The following is a 19893-nucleotide window of genomic DNA, read 5'->3' on the forward strand; positions in this document are numbered from 1 at the left end:
GTGAGGGTCAGATGGGGCCTGTTAAGTCATCTTGTGTTGCATACAGGCATGAGAGGAACTTCCACCTTCCCCAGTAGGCATATGGCTTTGGAAAAACTGAAGTGAGGTTAAGTTCCCAATACAGTTAGAGAGGTATGTACCACAGGAGGCAAAAATGAGGGCAACTGAATGCTTGAGTGCTTGAAATGTCCTGTAGTAGACAGCAACTGCCCCCTATGAAGAACTTACAGGAAATTCCATTTGAACAGAAGAAAATGTATTTTTTTTTACTGTAAAGGTGCTTGAGAACTGGAAGAGGTTGCCCAGAGAGACTGTGGAGTCTCCATCTCTGGAAATGTTCAAAACCTGATGGCCCTGAGCAACTTGCTTTAGCTGACCCTGCTCAGCAGTTGTACTAGACAATCTCAAGAGCTTCCTTCCCACCCTAACTATTCTGTGAACATTGCTGAAGTGGGCTTTAACCCATTTGCACCAGAACCTGTGTTCAAACCGCTGCAGCAGCTAATGGGTACAGACTGGGGGCTAGCCTCTCTGGACAACTGGTTGCTAAAGGCAACATGGCACCAACAAGAAACTAGATCATAAAAGCACAAGACAGTGAGCAGCTTCTGGAGAAACATACATTGTTGGTGAAGAGCTCCAGGACAAAGGTGGCCACACTACCATTGATGCCAATGAACAGGTTCACGCTGGTCAGTACAACATATGCTGTGCTGGGGATTTTGAACACGAAGGAGGCTGGATACATGAGAGGGGTGATGGACCACCTGGCAAGAGGAAAGGCAGCAACATCAGGTAAGCACCTTGTGAGTCTAAGAGCCTTCCCAGTCATCCTTCTGATGAGAAAACCCTTACCCATAGAGAAACAGAAGGAGAGCCAGCACAGGCAAGTTGGAGGAGGATACATAGGACTTCTGCTGGAAGCAGATGAAGATGATGATGACTAGTGTGGCTGGAACAATGTAGTTGCACTGGAAGGCGAAAAATATGGCTTTAGATTTGTTTCCAGATGATAAAAAAATGAAAGGTGCCTTTCTGCTCTGAACAAATGGTTTTCAACACTCTTCAGTGCTCCCAAAGCTGTTTCCAATGGGAGACTCTTAGGAGTGTCACATGTGTGAACTACAATGTAGAACACATGAATTTACATTTCTTGGCCCCTCTAGAAGTAGTAAAGAGACTCTGAGAGGTTCTGGACACCACTGGTTGAAAAAACCTGCTTTGAACAGAGCAGAACAAGGGGCTACACAAGCAAACATTCTGGGGCAGGTATTTTAAAGTGACATAATAAATGCTGATGATTGAGCTTATGGTTGCCCTCCCATCCTCAGTGGGTTCAGTGTTCTTGTCCCACTGAGGTGAACCACCACCCCAAGAGAGTAAACACAGAAGTCACAGGCACAGTTGTTATTCACTGAATTGATGTGATGCCCACTGGCCCCAACTGCACTTTGCACTTCAGTGCAACGGACACCCTGCAAACACAGAATGGAGGACAGTTTAGCAGAGTCACAAAGCCCTTACCATATCCCAGACAAAGTTGGCCAGCCAGTAGATCACAGGCTTCACACCACTGATGAACTGCAAGTGTTTAGCCTTGCTGACACGTTCTTGGATAAGGAAAACCACAAAGCTGGCAGGAACAAAGGACATCGCAAAAATCACACAGATGGAGACTAGGACATCCACAGAGGTGGTCATCCTGGACAAAAAAAGGAGAGAGCAAAGTGTTTGTATGCTTGTGCTGGCTCCTTTGAGATGAAATGAGGCAGCTCATAGAGGACAGTGCAGAAACTGTTTCTCCTTCTGCTGTCCTTGTTTTGCAGGGTAAAAGATGACCACACCAGGGTGTCTTAACTGCACAGGTTTTTTTCCAGCCATGTAACAAAGAGAACATACACAGCCTGTTGGCATCTCAAGGACAGCACCACAACCTGGAGACTGGTTGGTAACTTCAGCATAACAGACTGCTTTCTGCCTTCCTTATCACCACCACTTTGTTTCCCACTTAAAGCATTTATTGGGGTTATTGGTGGTTTGTCTTTTTTTTTTTGTGTTGTTTTAAAGTTCAGAAGTATCTGACTATCATCTGCTGCTGCTCTAAGATTTGAAGGATGTATCTGCAGACAGCTCATGAGTCCTGACTCTGGTTGTGGTAGTAGTGGACTCGTCAGTTCCTCAGTGGAGTAAGCCCTGTACATTACTGTGTACCCCCCAGGCTGAGACAGTGGGCAAAACTGAACAGGATCAGTCAATGGTTCCTAGTAAAATGGTGGCACCTTGGGACAAAATAATGACCATATTCATGGTGAGCTGCCTTTCTGGAGATACGGCTAAGAGAAATTTCCCAAGAAGCAGAAGGTCTGGTTCTTAGAAACTGCAGCTTCCAGCGACTCAGACGTAGAAAGCTTGAACAGCAGTGCTGTTCAACAGCAAGTGCTCAACAGCACGTTGCCACTTGCCCAGACCACAGAAAATAAGGCCAGTACATTAGAGCCTAAACGCCACAGGCCAGTGAGTGTCCACCAGTAAGGCTAACACCTCCCACGTTGCCTGTTTCCAGTAATCAACAGCTGATGAGCACAAGCCCATCTGCGTTCACGTCAGGACTTACAGGGCCACTTCAGAGAGCTGCTGCTTGGTGAGGTTGAGTGGGTGATTGAAGGCAGTGATCCCGTAAGCACTAGGGTTTTTGCCCTGTTGCAGGTTGGCCCGAAGGATGGCGTTGTTGATCACGTTCAGGAAGGAGGCGATGGCATGCCAGCCCTTGTTGTTGAACCACACCTGCAAGAGATCACATCAGCATCAGAAAGGCACCAGGTACTTCAGCTACCCAACAGACTCCTGAACCCTGCAGAACACCCCTTCCTTTCTTGAGGGCATATAATTTCTTTCCACATCCTTCCAGCTAAGTTTGCTCACGGACAGAACATACAGTTTGATCAATAACCACAAGAGGCTGCTGGAAGCTAGCAATGATCCAGCACTGAACTCCTTCTGCGTCTTAGGCCTAGACTCCAGGGGAGAAACATATTTTGGGGAAACCCACGTAAGAAGACAAGCTGCATTTGCTCCACTATGAAATACAGAGAGCTCTGGTCTGCACACTTGTCCAAGGCAAACTGATGGGACTTTGCTAACTAAAAGTAACTCCAGGTTACCAGAGCTTCCAATAGCAGACACAGCAGTGAGGACTGGTTAATTTACCTTCACGTTGTTCTTTGTATCCAGGCCTTTCATGAAACTTGACAAGCTGTTGAGAAACCGATCTCCAGAACTCCCCTGCAAACAGTGAAGAGATAGTTAGTTCCCCTCTGAGAACACCTTTATTCACGTCCTGGAGTCCAGTGCGGGTCACTATGTTTTTCACAGCTCTGACAGCTTTCTTTCCATTCTGCAGCCTGTATCAACCAAGCCAGAGCTGGTAAGGCTGAGAAACTGCACTTTCCTCCCGTTTTCCTTTCTGCAGTCCCACCGGTAAGAGAGATCGGCCTTTTTTCCCCAGCAAGAGTGTTTACCAAGGTTGCAGGCAACCTTCAGAGACATTGCAGCCCACACAGTCTCAGAAGAAAGCAGTGGCCCAAATTCTCTTCTGAGCCAAGACAGACTCAGCACAGTAGGGCTCTACCGGGGTTTTGAAGGAAATGGCAACCACTTGTTAATTCCCTGAGACAGTCTGCCCTGTCCTGCCACAAAACACTCAGAGGTGTTTGTAATCCCCACTGGCTTGCAACTGGTGTTGGGTAGAACCCACATCAGCAATGTCGGCTGCATAAACCTCAGCTAAGCATGTCTCCAAGCCTTCTGCTGTTCCCAGACACCACCCTGGGAGACCTCAGCTCAGAGGCAATAGGGAGAAGCCAAGGTACACCGCTAGCATACACATGCTCCTCATTTTATGGCTTCCAAGTCATCCCTCAAGTAACAGGACTCTGATGTTAGCGCATCCTGGGTTTATGGAGGACTGCTGCTCACCTGTGCTAGCTCCAAGATTTTCTTCACCTGTTTAATGGCATCAGTGACTTCATGGCTTGGACGAAGCATAAGTGAACTGCTGGCTCCCACAGAAAAGCCGCCATACCTGAAAGTTCAGACAGAAAGTAATACTAACACCTGATTACTCACTGACCTCCAGAAAATGCCACTCCTCCTCCCTCCCCAGATGCCTCCTCTTCCTGCACTATATCCAAGGCAAGTGTCTCCACTCTTACATGAAGGGATGACTTTGATCCTCCTACACTGCTGCTTAGCCATGATGTCTCCTACTCTTTGCTTCTGGGGTTAAATACCCATCTTACAACTGCTCAGTGTGCTGTTCCATTTAACGAATACAGCCATCCTCTGCTGCCAGTGCAGGCAAAGCGGGACATCTCCCTGCTTCCCTTCCTTGGAAGAATAGCACCTCCTGGGATGGAGTATCAGTAGGCTTGTCCTGCAAATCTTTTCAAGCCAATACTGCTCTCCACATAAGGCAGGCATGCTTTCCAGTGATGTGCTCTGGGGTTGTCCCAGTTTATCCTTAAACATGCTCCCTCAACATCTGGCAGTTTGAGTCATATAAAAAAAACCTGCACAGCAGAGTGGGTCTGACCTGCTTAAGACAGTGCTCAACCCAGTGCTCAAGGGTTAGTGGACACATACAAGCTAGAGAAAAGGCAGTAACTCACCTGAACTCATTCACCCAGATCTTATTCTTTAAGCTGTAGAGACAGAAAAGAAAGCCCATGTATAATACGTGAAAAAAGGAGAGAGACAGATGTACCAGTGCTGCAGGCACATGGCCAGGGAAAAGAGTGAAACAGCCCTTCACATCTGGCATATATTCTACCACTTCTCTTCAGCGTAATCCCTCGGGTTGGTGCACAGACTTTCCCCATGCTCTGCCTACAAGGCTCAGGACAGCCCCCTCAGAGCTGCCACAGCATCACTAATAAAGCAGAAACACCACTTGAGCTGTGGATCAGGACAGTCTAAGGAGCCGAGCGGGTCTGGCCCACTGCTGAAGAGTTTGGGTTGCCCAGGCCTCTTCGCCTGATCTGTGCAGCATCCCCCATCCAGCAAGCAGCATTTGGTGGGGAGGGAAGAGAGAGGGTGTGTTCAACAGCTACCTTTTCCCAATGATCTGCGCATAGGTCTTCACTAGGTAGTCTGATATATTGCGGCCCGTCAGATTCTGGAGGATGTCAGCAGTGTCTTGCTCGCGCTGGCATCACCGGGGAAAACAGAGATAAAAGCCCATCAGAAAACACAAATGCTGAGCCAAACTGTGTGCAGTGCTGCACACAAAAATCACACCCAGTCGCTCTGCTCTCCAGGAGCACCCCTCATCGCAGCACCCCTGACCTCCCTCCTACCTGTGGGGGTGGCAGCCCGCCTGCACCAGGGGGGCACACAGGCAGCATCTTCTTGATCTTCTCATTGCTGCACTCGCAAGATGGGGAAGGGTTCTCCATGCTCCAGTTGCCTTTCAAGAAGATGTCCAGGACTGAGTCTGGGACTGAAGTGGTGGTCCATTCCCTCTGCCCCATGGTGCAAGGAGTGTCTCTGTGTCAGGAAAGAGGCAAGACAAATGCAGTTTTTAAAACAACAACGATGGCCTTTGCTTACAAGCCATTTAAGTAACAGATACCACAGTCCCCAGAAGAGGCAGGCTGTTTTTCAAAGAGTCTGACCTCACTGAGAAAAACAGCTCAGAGCAACAGAGCACGCTCTGCAGCTTCTAACAGATCCCAGTGCCAAAGAGACTGAGGTTTGCCAACAGTGAGTAGTGCCAGACATTCCCTTATTCTCATTCACTCTGCAGCACCCGAGTGCTTTATTTCAGTCAGTTCCAGCATGCACAGCATCCAGAGTTCAAGGAGTGTCTGGACGATGCTCTCAGTCATATGGTTTAATTTTAAATAGTCCTGCAAGGAGCATGGAGTTGGACTCTATTATCCCTATGGGTCTCCTCCAACTTGAGATATTCTAAGATCATGGCAGACAGCTATTTCTTGAATGACATTTGTGTCTTTGAGGCACCAAAATACTGCTCTTCCCCAAGGCAGCATCAGTGGGCAGCCTCCTCCCCACACCCCATGGGCAGAGTAACCCAGCGCCTGTGTCTGTTTTGCAGGATTCAGATTACTTTCCACCACTGGCCAGCATATAGGGCCCCTTGACCCCTCTCCATCATCCCGTGAACGTGACCTGCAGTTCTTCTAGGCTAGAGACACGCCATCCCAGACTCTGTATACCCACCCCTTCTGCACTCGCAGCCTGCATCTTCAGTGATTTGCCCAAGGCCATGCAGCTAGTCAGTGGCAGAGCCAGGACAGATCACCAATGCTGTCTGGCTCTCCACTCTTTCTGCTGGTGTTTGTGGGCGTGCTAACCTAGGTTTCTAGTGCAGCTAGAAACAGAGGATTGTGGAATGGGAATAGCTACAGATGACCACATAGAGCAACATGACTAGGTACTTTTCCATGTTCAGGGCCAAACAGTAATCTGAGGGAGAGACTACTGTCTCCTTTCCATCTCTGTCACTAAGGACTTGCACTCAAACCTCATTCCCTCACCATGCTGAAGGTTGGTAACTGTCTAAAAGGTCCTCAGCAGAAAAACTGAATGTAATTGCAACTCTTTTGCCTTAAATCCTACTCTGGCCATGCATGACTATCACTTCCTAATGCCGGCTACATCTACTGGGTGACTGGAAGCTGGAGATGGGCTTCCTCTTCCCAGCCCAGAGTTCTACTTACGGGATGGAGTGTCCCTGCATACAGCGTGTCCCAAAACCAGGCTTATTGAGAAGGGCATCCAAAAGCGTCTGAGTGCCTTCATCTTCTGGAGCATCATTGCTATGGGTACAGCAGAGAAACACTATCAGGCCAGTGGGATAACAGACACACAGCAAAAGCAGCAGCAGAACAAGGCTGAGAGCACAGTGAAAGAGCTCAGAAAAAGGATATGGGTGGAGATTTCCCTTTGAAGAATGCTTGGCCTAGGAGCACACATACACTCATGCTCTTTGTGCATAGTATTACTAGAGTATAGCACCATTCAGAAATGGATATGGCCTTGCCAGTAGTTAGAGTTGGCATTTAAAGGCCTAAAAAGAAAATACCAGGACTCTTAAAATGTGCTTTTGAGCTAAACAAATTTAAACAACCTGGTAAGGAACGCAGTATCTGACGTTTGCAGAGAAGAATAGAATTGTAGGATTTAGCACCATTCTTAGGCCACAAGAAACATACCTAATAAAAGTGTACTGCTCATCATACATCCAGGGCTGTAATTCCAGGCTGGGATACTTCCCAAAGGGAGGAACGATCAGGCTGAACATGAGAGCAATACACACAAAGACAGCTGGCAGCACAATCTGAAATTGCAAGGAAAGAGCAAGCCCTTTTTAAAGTGAATGTTCCCAGAGGCATCAGGAGCTACATATGAGTTACTTAACGGATCAAAACTTTTTCAAAGTTTCCTAGGAAGGTCTTTGCTGTTTACACCAAGACACTGCTAGACACCAATACAAAACCTATTCTGGCATTCAGTCAGGGCACTCACTTGTGATGCAGAGGATTCAGCCTCCAAATACTGCTCTCAAGGCCACATCAGGATTTGAATCTCAGTTGTACCCTTGCCGTGCAAGAATACTGCAACCGCTTGGTTATCATGTAACTCCTTTCACTTGCACAGGCACCCTTTTGCTCAGATGTACAGGGAAGACCAGTTTTGGTTATCTATATTCCCTTGAGGTTTTCTGCCCACCTTTCAACTCTGAATACAATGCATGGTCCAGAGCTGTCCCTGCTGAGGGACCCTGAACATGTTGGGTGCTCTCACCTGAGCAAAGAAGCCCTTCTGGCTTCTCTTGGCAATAAGCAGCCTCTTCCACAACAGAGCCATGAACTGCTGCCGGGTAAGCTTCCAGCCCTTCATCTGGTAGGATCCTTTCCCATCCATGCCACTGAGAAGGTCTGTCTCTCTGGATTCTGCTAGCAAGAAGAAATGACCCTCATTCAAAAGCTCACAGAGATGTTCTCTGGGCACTTCTGTGTTGGAGACACAGGGTGACAGCTGGAGCAACTACTCTCACTCACCAAAAAAAAAAAGAAAAGAGTGGTGAGCAAGGATAGTAACAGAAATTCACATGAATGCATCTTCACTCTTATCTCTCTGAGCCTTGATGCTCCGGAGGATCGAGCAGGCTGTGGATACCATACTGTCCACTATTCCCAAAGGCAAATAAACCACCACTACTTTGGCTGTCTCAGCCTTCTGATCTGTAGTATTTATAGTATGAAAGACTGTCCACAAAAAGAAAACGGGCTTGAGCCCCAGCAATACCTGGATCTATGTCTGAATCATTAGGTTCAAATGCATCATCTTCTGTGAATGGACGAAGGCAGCTCTGTCTGTCTCCAAACACACGCCTGTTCCTTCTGGCTGGCAATGTCCCATCTGAAAATAATGCAGTTATGATTAGCTGAACTACTTCAGTTTATCTCCAGTCAGCCCCAGAAAAAACAAAGCAGTATCATTTTCATTTTACATGTTTTCCATTTGCAAACTAAGGAGCTGATCTGGAGTGTCTCCAGTGCAGTAAAAGTAAAACCAAGACTGTCACTCTGCAAGCGTCACATGTTTTACGCACTATTTTTTGTGTGCTGTCCTGGAAGCTTCTTCTAGTGCACTGGACACTTTTTTTTTCATTTAGCCATGGAAACTGCAGGCTGCTCTCACTGTAAGAAATTCTCACTTAATATGCATGACTCCAGTGCAATTTGCTAGGACTAGTTTATCAGGAAATGCTGGCAGAAGCACTTAGTGCAGTGAGCTGCTCTCAGAAAGTCATTTGGTCCCTACTGCGGTCTGACCCTGTCAAGAGTTTTTACTGTTCCTCAGAGTAGACAACAGTGTCAGTCAAGTAGTTCACAATACACTCAAACACAAGAAACTCTCTGCTATTAGAAAATAAACATGCTACCACTGAGTTAATAGAAGTTAACAGTATATAAAAGCATGCATTAAGTATATGAAGAACAGCTATTTTAGGTCATAAAAAATATTAGCACAGCAGAATTCCAGTTCAGTCTGAAACAGGGCTTGTCACACCTTGCTATGTGTCACTGTATAGCTGGACATGCTGCCATACACAAAGGTCACTCACTTACCCAAGGCTGCTGAGACCAGGAACACTCCTCATTTGAGATACCCACTAGACCCTTTATTCCCCTGGGAGCTAAGCCCTGCACCGAGATTTTACTCCTGAAATATCTAGGCTTAGTCAGCCTTGTGCTTGAACAGCACAAATACCGTAAAGAAAGGGTACCTCCCCTGAAGTCCCCTTCAACACTGTAGGAGACAACTACGCCCACCTGAGGTTTCTGCATCCACACCGCTATCATCAGCCACTTTCAGGAAGATCTGAAAAGCAATAGTAAGTGTCAGTGAAAACTAAAACAGGAGTGCTATTGTGGGGAATGCTTCAGGAGATGCTGAGAGAGAGCACAAGACTGGCAGATGCAGCACGAGAAGAGGAGGATACAGGGTTTATCCCCTGCATGATGGGGACACGGATTTTGTGGCTTCCATCCAGCTTCCAGGAGCCAGCCTGTAACCACATACCAGCCATTCCTCCTTTCCAATTTAAGTTCTCAGCTCGTCTCAAATACAAGCTCTTTCCTATGTCTCAGATAAAGACCTAGTTACTAAATTTGGGGAATCTCATCTTCCTCCTAGTCTGACAGTGCTCACACTCCTGCTCGTGCTTGAATAGGCACCTTTGGGGAGCTTGTCCCATGGACTCTCCTAAACCAGAACACATTCATTTTCAAATTGCAGACAGCAGCCAAGGCCTTCATAGCTGTGGGAGGACCTAGAGGACAACCTCAATAAGTGACAACACCATGGTTTCAGTTTCCCTTATATTATTTAAAAAAGAAAAAAAAAAAGAAAAAGACGACAAACACTGGATAAAGTGCATGACACCTCTATGACAAAAGAAAGGGAGACCTGTCAGTTGGAACACAGCCACAAGGAACAAACCCTAAAAACATCCCTGACGAGCATATGTCTAAGTGGTTTCTGTAAAGTACGGTCTCCAGTACTAAAATGTATGTTTTCAGTTAAATGCAGCACAAATCATCCCTAAAAATACCTCAAAGGTGTCTACACAGTCATTAGAAGCAAAATTGGCGGCCAACCTTTTCATGACATCTCAGCAAAGTGCGACTGAGTACAAAGGACCTGTCTATGCTTGACTGTACTACATTTCAGTTTTTAATGCACGCTTCTATGAGTATACACTTAAACAGGGCAGAAAACGATCCATTTTGGAGAGGAATGCAAAGCTGCCATGTTCCACAATATATGTTTACAGGAAGAGACAAGACTCCGTCTCATTCTTGTTTCTGCTATGACTAATTTTGCCTAGTATAAGTCAAAAAGAGAATCTTCATCTCACTCACTTCCTCCAGGGTGGTTTCAGAAATCCCATAGCTGGAAATGCCAAGATCAGAGAGACGGTCATCAATTTCATGGAACAGCTCCACAAAAGCTCCCTCTTTAGCAGCCTTGTATGGCAAGACATAGGTTAATTCGTGGCCAATGTCCTCCACCAGCCTAGCCTCAGGAACATGTTTTGTAATGAGATTTGAAATTGCAGACACATCTAGAAGAACCAAAAGGAAAAGACAGTTTTCATCTTGTTACTTCTCATTATGTGGAAAGAAGAGCTCAGTCTGAAAAACCTTGCCGGAAGGAAAGCAGAGAAAATGGGACATCTCTGGAAAGCAGCTCATTTCCATGGAAAATCTGGTTTCTTTTTACATTCAACACAAGCTTGAAGGAAGCCCTGGACCCAAGCCTGGCTATTCTTTCTATTTGCAGAATCTGGGAGAGATTTTACATGCTGCTGGCAGCCTTGCAAGTCACTGATGTACGGTTCACCAGCAAGCACTACATATTGCTAACAGACCTAGCAACTATATAATCTTTGGTTATTAAATCTCAGGACAGTTTGAACCCAGAATGGCTCACTAAAGAAAAACGTTCCAATATTTATGGATTTAAAAATACCATCTCTGTGAATTTAATAATTGTCTCAAGACTGTAGCTACACAGGGGCACATGGTTAAGGTTGTTGTCCAAGGTCAAAGACAGAGCAATATCAGCACTGGGACTGAATCTTATGTTCTTTTCCAAGCCTCACCTATTGTCAATGTGTCACTTTCATGGTCACTGCCAAGGCCAGCATCAGAGCTGCTCTGGGAGACACTGTCATCCTGGTCACAAAAGAAAAGACAACCATTGTTTCCTGCTGTTAAATCAAAAAGAGGCCCACCGGATGCTACACTCTAGGTAACTCCAACCAGATGCTGCAACATGCTGGATACTCCTCAGGGGAGTCAGAAAGTAATGGTGACATAGCACTGCAAAAGGTTGAAATAAAAGCGAGAGGTCACAGTTGTAGAAGTGAGTGTTACAAAGTGTGCACTTCATCTATTCTGTATTTCTCCGATCAGCTTTGGATCACCAGCCTTGAAAGAAACTATAATGGAGATGTACGTCCCATGCAACAGTTTAACCAGACATGATCTGGCATAGCATGGATAAAAGCAAGTAACACTTCTTTCGAAGAGTAAGGGATTTTTTTCTCTTTGAGAATCCATGTAAAACCTTAGCTGCTGCTTCCCATAAGCCTAAGATTTCATGAAGGAAGAATGCACATGAGCAGGAGGGGTCAGCTGTACCTTTTTCAGATAGGATACTGTGCTGCTGCTGTTTCGGCAGGAGCTCAGAGAGGAATCCACATCCTTCTTGACCAGGGTCAAATAATAGCCTGTTCCCAGCTGGTTCTTCAGGAAGAGAGAAGAGCCAACACAGCAGAGCTTGCCATGAGAAATGATGGCAATCCGGTCCCCCAGAATGTCTGCCTCATCCATGTGATGCGTGGAGAGAATGATAGTGCGGCCTGGAAGAAAGCAAGGGAAGATACTGCTGGTACGCCAACCATACCCGTGTTCCCAAGCCAAAGCCACAATCATCTGGATCTTGCCATGAAGTTGGCTGGGAAGTTGATGCTGCAAGTCCAGGCTCCCTTGAACAAGGCTAGCAGTATGGAAAAGGTTCAAAACTGCTGCCATGTGTTTATTCTCCCCACTATCTGCAGGCCCTTGTCACGCTCAGCAAAGGCAGGTTGATTTCGTGTCAGCAAGGCTGGTTACACAGAGCAGAACAGGACACTGCTGCACACCAAGGGTGAATTTCTGACTTTAACTGCCCTCACAACCCACTGAGGAACTTTGTTCATGAGCTCTGACACAAATAGGATGAGAAAGGAGGACAGATGAGAGATTAGAACACCTTTGTCCTGCATGGTCTTTGTTCCTTCCTCCATGCAAGCAACAACAGATTTGCAAAGCCACGTTGCTGTTTTGGGAACAGTCATTTATCAGATTGATTTTCTCTTGCTTTCTATGACACATTCATTGAGAGTAGAGAAAAAGACCACATACCTTGCCGATACTTCAGGAGCAACTCCCAAATCCCTCTGCGAGAATAAGGATCCACCCCAGCTGTAGGCTCATCTAGAATGACAACCTTGGAGCCACCAACAAAGGCTAAGGCAACTGAGAGCTTCCTCTGCATGCCACCTGACAGGCACAAAAAGGAAGTGGTGTTCAGGCTGAGGCAGAGATGAGGGGAACAGCAATAGCTGCAGCACAGTGGATAATGCGCTCTCAGGGAGAATGCAGAATTGCATACTGAGAAGACCACGCACTGCTACGGTTCCAGGCCTTCAGGGTCCCATCACCTTCAGGACAGGGGATAATTCATCTGATGGTCTTCCCTCAGTGAGTCCAACTCTCCTCCTACTGCAGGAAACCACACCTTGCAAACCCTTCCATAAGTGAATCATACTATCTCAACACCTGCAGTAGCAAGTCACCAGCTTGGAGGCCTAACCATATTTGAGGATCTGAAGCACAGTTCTTCAGAGCTTGAGGTGCAGAAATAGATCCCCAAGAGACAACTCTCCTGTGGAAGTGTGCCCGAGGCAGCAGCAAGGAATTATATTACACTCTTCAATACTAAAGCCAACCTGTGGCTGTCTGCTCTCCCTTCCCAAGGTCAAATGCACAGTCTGTGCTGACAGTTGAGTCAGAAACAAAGGAGTCTCTGTCCCGCAACTATCTGGTACAGACTGATGCAGGAATCCTGCTGTTCCTGAACAAAGGGGAAGGATGCTCCAGGATGCCAACTGAACAAGCAGAAGTCAACATAAGAAATGCACATATGGTTTACAAACAGCAACGGACTTGGAAATTATGGTCTCAGCCACTCTCACCTAAGCCCATAAAACCCAAACATATTAGTAAGCATTTGGAGAACACATATCACATGTAGCTCGACTACGTCATGATGGAATCAAGTACAAAATATTCAGAGAAAGCAAGTGACTTGTTATGGCCATTAGATAGCATAAGATAGTATACGATTGTTATGTTTACAAAGATATACTGATTAGGTACTAAATAAATAACTTATTTCCTTAAGTGCTTAATTGTGTGGCAGTCTATATTTAACTGGACGATCCAACCAAGGTTCATGATGCAGCCTCTGTGAAACTCAAGAGAGTCTTTCTGGGGCTGAGGAAGCAGTTGAGAAATGTAAAAGCAGCTGAACCTACCAGAGAGTTTGCTTGTCCTAGCTTTCAGTTTGTGAGGCAAACCAACATCCATTGCCATCTGCTCCATCTCCTCTTTCACCTTCTTTTCTGGCAGCCCTTTGAGCCGTGCATAGAACCAGATGTGCTCCTCCACAGTCAATCTAGGGAACAGAACCAGGCTCAGGGCACATCTGATAACACCATGCTGGGATTCATCCCTTGCCTTAACATTACAGCAAGCATGTTTGTTTGCTTGGGAAAATATCTTTTAAGGTCAAGGTTTCAGGAAGGAGCTACAGACTGTGTGTGCTCAGCTTGGGCCTGATTTCAGGGTGTGGCTATTCAGCACCAATGTAAATAATCCTCCTTCAAGGGTGCTTGACAGAGTACCCCAAACATCCCAAATCATAGGCACTGGGGAAACATCTGGCCTACTTAAGTTTAATGGTGTACGTTTGTTTAAAGAGGGACGAAAGATGAAAGTGTAGGCTCGTGCTGATAATTCACAAGCATGTACGAACGTGCTAATGAACAGAACGTCCTTGTACCAATCTCACACCACCCTGCTGTCTCACACCATGCACACAAATAAAGATAGGACCGTCCCTAGCTGAAAGCACACTACTGCCTCCTAAAGGACCCAGACATCTATGGGATAACACCAGCCCTGCATCTTGAAGATGCTACTCACAAGTCAAACAGCACATTGTGTTGCGGACAGACACCCAGGTTCTGCCTGATGGTGCTGAGCTCAGAGCGGATATCTTTTCCCAGGATGAAGGCTGTACCGGAGGTTGGGGGGAACAAGCCAGTCAAGATGGACCTGAACAACAAACACAATAGATAAGCAAGTTCCACCACTAGGAAATGGCTGCTGCATATGCTAGGATGGATGAATGAAGAGTGGGTGGAAGCCCTGAGGAACTCCCACATCAGGAAAGTAGTCTGAGAAACGTCCCACTAACGGATAAAAGAAAAATCAGCTCCAATGGTTTTAACAGTGATCAAAGCGCACCCACATGACTCTGCTTGGAGGAAATATTTTTCCTCTAAAAGCTTCTCATCCTTTCAGTTGCAACTCATTTCCTTACCCTGGTAAGTCAGAATCACATATGGCATTACTAAAAAGAGCTGCCAGCAAATTCATTTGGCACAGCCTCCGCCTGAACAACCACCAGTTTCAGTCCCTTGTATCTGTTCATCTTCTGAGGCAGCTGCACAAGCAGGGTAAATCAGCTCCACTGAAATCAGTGGAACACTCTAGTCTGCACCAGCTTGCACATTGCAGTCGTACAGCTACCTCTATCATATTGATAGGAACCACAGTATTCAGAGTCATTTCTCCCACCGTCTTAAAGCATTATTTTGTTCTCACATGGTAGTGGTTTTCCCTGCTCCATTATGTCCCAGAAAGGAGGTGATTTGTCCTTCATAGAAGTTCAGTGTGAGACCATCTACAGCAACCTTCTTGCCATCACGATAAACCTTGACCAGGTTCTGGATGGAAACACCAAGGCTCAGATGCATAGGCTCTTCCTCCTTGCAAACTGGAAGAAAACAGAGCAAGTAGGGAGAGAGATAACTGTGTGTGAGTTATAACAAACATCCCATTCCCCCCAGTCTGTGGAGATCCAGGGAGAAATGAGCTATATGAAGAAGAGACCATATTTCTTCCTCAGGGACAGGAACCTTCCACAGAAGTTGTCCCTTAGCTCTTTTCTCTCTACTGGGCACATCTGGGAGTTGGAGATCTCCAGTGTCACCAGGGTCAGCAAAAATGGGAGGAATTCTGAACTCATGAGGCTGGAGCACCTACCTGCAACTCAAATGGGCAAAGTACCTTGGGTTTATCTGGATACACGCACCTGATCAGCATACCCAAACTGTGATAAAAAAGGGGATGGACCAATTTCACCTTAGCCATGCTATTCCTGCTGTTCTTGGACTCTCCTTTCAAAAAGGCAGACTGTAACACTTCACTGCGGAAAGGCTTTGTGTCCAGCACTTACCTTCTGAAGGTCCCTTCTGGTCAGGATGGGGGTGCTGCCTGTCCTGTGGTTCCTCACCAAACCAATACGATTTTGTGAAAGGAAAGTACCAGGGCCTGGGAATCCCGTACTGGCCTAAAGAGAAAATCATTACATGAGCCTGACTGCATCTGTCCCTTTTCTCATACTAGCTTTCAGGACAATAAAGGTAGTAGTCCACCCCCAGTAAGCCTCTAAGTTAGGCAGGACTAAGAAAGGATCTTTTGTGACAAAGACACTGCCAGACTTTAGGGTAAGAGACATCTCTTTCCCAAACGTCACTTTAGAGTTAAAAGCCCTGTGCTGGAAGGTGCTAAGCAGCCACATTGCCGATACTCTCAACTCCTCCCCTGCAGCAAAGTCTGTGTACTTAGCAGTTCAGAGAAGGGAATAGCTGAAGTGCAGCAAAGCTTCTAGGACTAGCTCAGCCATCACCAAAATGGGGCACAGTATCTATGCTGGGCAACAGTCCCTGCTATTAGCAGCAACAGCCTTACTGTGATGTTGGTCTGTGGTTTTCCTCCATGACCTTTCTGCAGCTCTGCTTAAAAATAGGCCCAATTTGCACCTTGGCAAATGAGTAGGGTGAAAGGATCAATACAAAGTGTGAAGACATGATCTTCCCTCAGAAGCAGACCTCACCTGGGAAGACGGACTCAATGTACCAGGTCATGACTCCGTACAGGAAGGTGTCGAACAACATCATGACAGCAGACGTGGTGATGCTAAAGCCATCTTCTTCCAATGGGCTCTCAAAGAAGTTGTCCCACTGAACACCAACTCCCTGCTCCTCAAACAGTGCAAAGTACTCACAACCAAAGCCAAAGGCTACTGGAGACAGCAGGCTCTGCAAATGGGAGGCATGAACATGCATTCAGTTTTTCACAGCTGTTCTCCAACTGGGCAGCTCAGGTCTAGCACAAGGCTAAGGGACATGGTCCAGAAACTTTATAGGAAAAGTCAAAGGTCCAAGCAGTATAACTGTATTTGCACAGAGGGAGTGGCAGACTCTGTCTTGGTTCCAACAAGCAAGCAATGCCTCACGTCTCTGCTGGACCACCACCCAGAATTCTTTCCCCTTGCTCTTTGGACTCTCATGTGAGGGAAGAGACCACTAACAGCTACCCTCTCCAGACAGGTAGGAAGTGCTGTGCAGAGGAAAGACAGCTGGCTCCTTCAGCCTGCATATCTGGTGGTATAGCATCACAGCATATAGAGATCAAGGCAGCTTAGTCTGGCTGAATTACTTCTACTACCAAAGCCAACAAAACCCTCGCAGCAGCTCCTAGCAGGTTCAGTCAACCTCTTCACCAAGCCCAGCCCTGATAGCCTCTTACACTGGAAAATTATTATCCCATTGCCACCTCCCCACCTTGTTATCAGTGTCCAGACAGAGAGCTGCTGAATGCCGTGCTGGTGGAGGCCCAGTACCCAGGGCAGTTTCCTAAAGACTCACCGCAAAGATCTTGAGTGGGAAGCTGACATAGTCCTGCCAGGCAACACACAGCACATAAGGCAGGTACAGCGTGAAATAGACAATGCCCCCACAGGCAGCTGCCAGGTTGGCCCTGGAGAACACAGTGCTGATGAGGAAGCACTGGAGGATGGTCACAACACCGAAGATCGAGAGGAAAACAAATACCACACTAGGGTCACTGTAGGGCAGCAGATTCCCCATCTGGCAGGAAAACAAGAAGTGCATCAGGCTTTGAAAGGGCTCTCCAAGGTGGCTCTAGAACAAGCAGGTCTGCAGAGCTGCAGCTCAGGGAAGGCTGGGCTGGCAGCAATCTGTACAATAGCCTTCCCAGAAGTGGGGCAGTACCAGAGGCGCCTTTTCAACAGCACCAAATCTACTACAGTCCCTCACACTGTTTTCAGCCACTCAGCCCTGCTTTGTTCCAAAACCCTGTTCCCAAGAAGCTGCTGGTCAACCCATACTCACTAACTCCTCCCCAGTGTATCAGTGCAGACCACTGCTTAGCAGGCTCTCAAGGCTCTAGATTCTGCTGCCACAGACCAAACCAGTCAACTCACCTTAAGGATCAGTACTAGCAGGCCTGCACTCATCAGGAGAGGGATAAGACTGCTAATGAACCAGCTTAGCCAAAGGATGCCGTTGTCAAGACCCATAATCCTCATAGTCTCCTTCAGCCGTGCTTCCTTCTCATACACAATACCCTTAATTATCACAGCCACTGAGTAGATCCAGGCTAGAGTCATGAAGAGAGGCATGGAGCGGCTCATGACACGTAGAAATCTGAAAGAAGGAAGAAAAGGAGCCAGGAGAACAGAGTGAGAAACATCAGTGCAACTTCAGGTACCACTCAAGGACTAGCAGAGCATGGCGACAGCTAAGGCTTCACTGCACAAAGCAACCCACATGCAGAGCATGACACAGGATCAGTGTCTCACCATGGGGTGAGGCTGATGGGTCTAGAGCACATCACCAGCCCAGAGTGGGAGCTGGAGTTGCAACTGTCACTCAGTGGAAGAGGGGGTGCAGCAACCCGCCCTTCCTGGGGACTGCTCTCAACGATCCTTTTTCCACTCTCCCCTGGAGAGTGCTTTTTCCCCAGTGCTATTTTGCATATTTCGGGTTTGGGAATATGGGCACATATCAGGAATGCACTTGGTATGTGAAAGTCCTGTACAGACAGTCCTTCTCCTGGGAAGGACTCTTGCAAGTCATTCCATATCATAAATCCTCCATGCAGGTGCCCTAATTCCATGGATTAGGAAGACTAAGGAGATCGCTCCCCCACTAATAGTAGGGACGTAAACCATGCCCAAGGAGTGACAAGAGCCCAGGCCTCCCAAGCCACAATCCTCCTGGGAGATTTCAAAGCAGCCTGCATACATACATGTCATCCACATAACACGGATAAGGCATCTGCTGCACATAAACTCCTGTCTTCTTCTCCACGCCTGTCTGCACCCTAATGATGGCCTGTTCCACCACATCCTGTAGGTAGGCAAAGCCTCCCCAAACATAGCGCATGTCCTCAAAGGGATCAGCACGGGGACCAGGATCCCAGTACCTGCACCGAGGGAACAAGACCTTTCCATTAGAAATCCTCATCACTGCATCCCCCATAAGAAACTGTTCATAAGGCAGCATGTCAGGACTTACCCGTCCTTGATCTTGTTGGTCCTTTCCACATTATCAATGTCCATGCGTATCTTGTATTTCACATGTTGAGGAAGCTCTATGCTGTTAGGAGCTATTTCAGTGAAGACTATGCCAGCCCAGAACCTCCTTTCATCCAGAAGCTCCAACGACTTGTTTATAAGCCGGACTTCTGTAGCCACAGGCTCCAGTTTGTCCAAGTTGACACACTAGACAGGGACAGATTTGGAAGTGTTCACAGGAAAAGCTACCAAACCACAACGTACTTTGTTTACGTTTAGGAGGGAGCAAAAAGAAGAACTCTGCAATGGTAAAGCCACGCCCAAGAAAAGGCTGCAGCACTGGACTACTTTGCAATGGCTCATAGTAGTCCCACAAGTTGCTAGAGATGTCATTTTTCTCCTGCTTGATGGTCACTTGCCAGTCAAACATATATCACTGAGAAATGACCCAGCAAAAGTACTTTCTGGACAAGAGGTTAGGTGGCATTGTAATAGTAGCTATAGGATCTCATCCAAGCATCAATTTCCATAGTTAGTTTTATTTTCTCTGTTATCAATAAACTACGTCTGCTTCAAAGCCTCTAAAAATCAGCAGAGAGACCAAAGGCTTTGGACCAGGCCTCTGACAAGCCAAGGTCTGTTTCTGTTTGCACCCATCTGCCAAGATGACCACATAACAAGTAGAACAAATTTCATTATTCTCCATGTCTTCCTCAGCTTAAAGCAGCTGTTACCTTCACCATAGTCCCCAGCTAAAACCCCAGAAATATGAGCTGTTACACTGCCAAAGCAGGCAGCAGCTCTCAGTCGCCCAGTAACAACAGGGTGAGAAACCACATGCAACGGCCAAAGTGAGAGCTTCAAGAGCAAGGCCTACAGTTAGGTTCCTACATCTATATTTAGGTACCTGAATAAATGACATTTTCTAACGTGCTGTGCACTCAGCACTGGTAAAGCCTGGTCATTTACAGAAAACGGACTGAGGAACATCTATCTTTCCTTTCCAGGGACACACCACCATGTGAGTGGAGGGACACACCAAGCTGCTTCCCTCCCCCAGCTCCTTGCCCACACTAGCAG

At 46.9% G+C, this 19893-nt stretch overlaps 1 protein-coding gene across 4 annotated transcripts in view; it reads right to left on the reverse strand.

The window, feature by feature from the left end:
* ABCA1 (ATP binding cassette subfamily A member 1) overlaps positions 1 to 19893 on the reverse strand; it is a 97386-nt gene that overhangs the window by 9515 nt on the left and 67978 nt on the right. For 3 of the 4 annotated variants that reach the window (XR_011050191.1, XM_068424120.1, XM_068424122.1), the window contains 27 exons: positions 18815 to 19020; positions 18546 to 18722; positions 17719 to 17941; positions 17141 to 17362; positions 16327 to 16531; positions 15667 to 15780; positions 15033 to 15204; positions 14349 to 14480; positions 13679 to 13818; positions 12504 to 12641; positions 11739 to 11959; positions 11198 to 11270; positions 10455 to 10657; positions 9363 to 9411; positions 8332 to 8445; positions 7828 to 7979; positions 7236 to 7360; positions 6741 to 6839; positions 5355 to 5544; positions 5109 to 5203; positions 4668 to 4700; positions 3976 to 4081; positions 3208 to 3282; positions 2615 to 2784; positions 1525 to 1702; positions 856 to 971; positions 623 to 767 (listed from right to left, as the gene is read on the reverse strand). Coding sequence is in view for 3 of the 4 variants with exons in the window: in XM_068424120.1 (XP_068280221.1) it covers positions 623 to 767; positions 856 to 971; positions 1525 to 1702; positions 2615 to 2784; positions 3208 to 3282; positions 3976 to 4081; positions 4668 to 4700; positions 5109 to 5203; positions 5355 to 5544; positions 6741 to 6839; positions 7236 to 7360; positions 7828 to 7979; positions 8332 to 8445; positions 9363 to 9411; positions 10455 to 10657; positions 11198 to 11270; positions 11739 to 11959; positions 12504 to 12641; positions 13679 to 13818; positions 14349 to 14480; positions 15033 to 15204; positions 15667 to 15780; positions 16327 to 16531; positions 17141 to 17362; positions 17719 to 17941; positions 18546 to 18722; positions 18815 to 19020 (3873 nt within the window). In the remaining variant the exon portion in view is untranslated. The remainder of the gene's footprint in view (positions 1 to 622; positions 768 to 855; positions 972 to 1524; positions 1703 to 2614; positions 2785 to 3207; positions 3283 to 3975; positions 4082 to 4667; positions 4701 to 5108; positions 5204 to 5354; positions 5545 to 6740; positions 6840 to 7235; positions 7361 to 7827; positions 7980 to 8331; positions 8446 to 9362; positions 9412 to 10454; positions 10658 to 11197; positions 11271 to 11738; positions 11960 to 12503; positions 12642 to 13678; positions 13819 to 14348; positions 14481 to 15032; positions 15205 to 15666; positions 15781 to 16326; positions 16532 to 17140; positions 17363 to 17718; positions 17942 to 18545; positions 18723 to 18814; positions 19021 to 19893) is intronic. The other variant, XM_068424121.1, reaches the window with a different exon arrangement.

The sequence above is a fragment of the Nyctibius grandis genome, chromosome Z (genome assembly GCF_013368605.1).
Source record: "Nyctibius grandis isolate bNycGra1 chromosome Z, bNycGra1.pri, whole genome shotgun sequence".
In the NCBI taxonomy this organism is placed as follows: domain Eukaryota; kingdom Metazoa; phylum Chordata; class Aves; order Nyctibiiformes; family Nyctibiidae; genus Nyctibius; species Nyctibius grandis.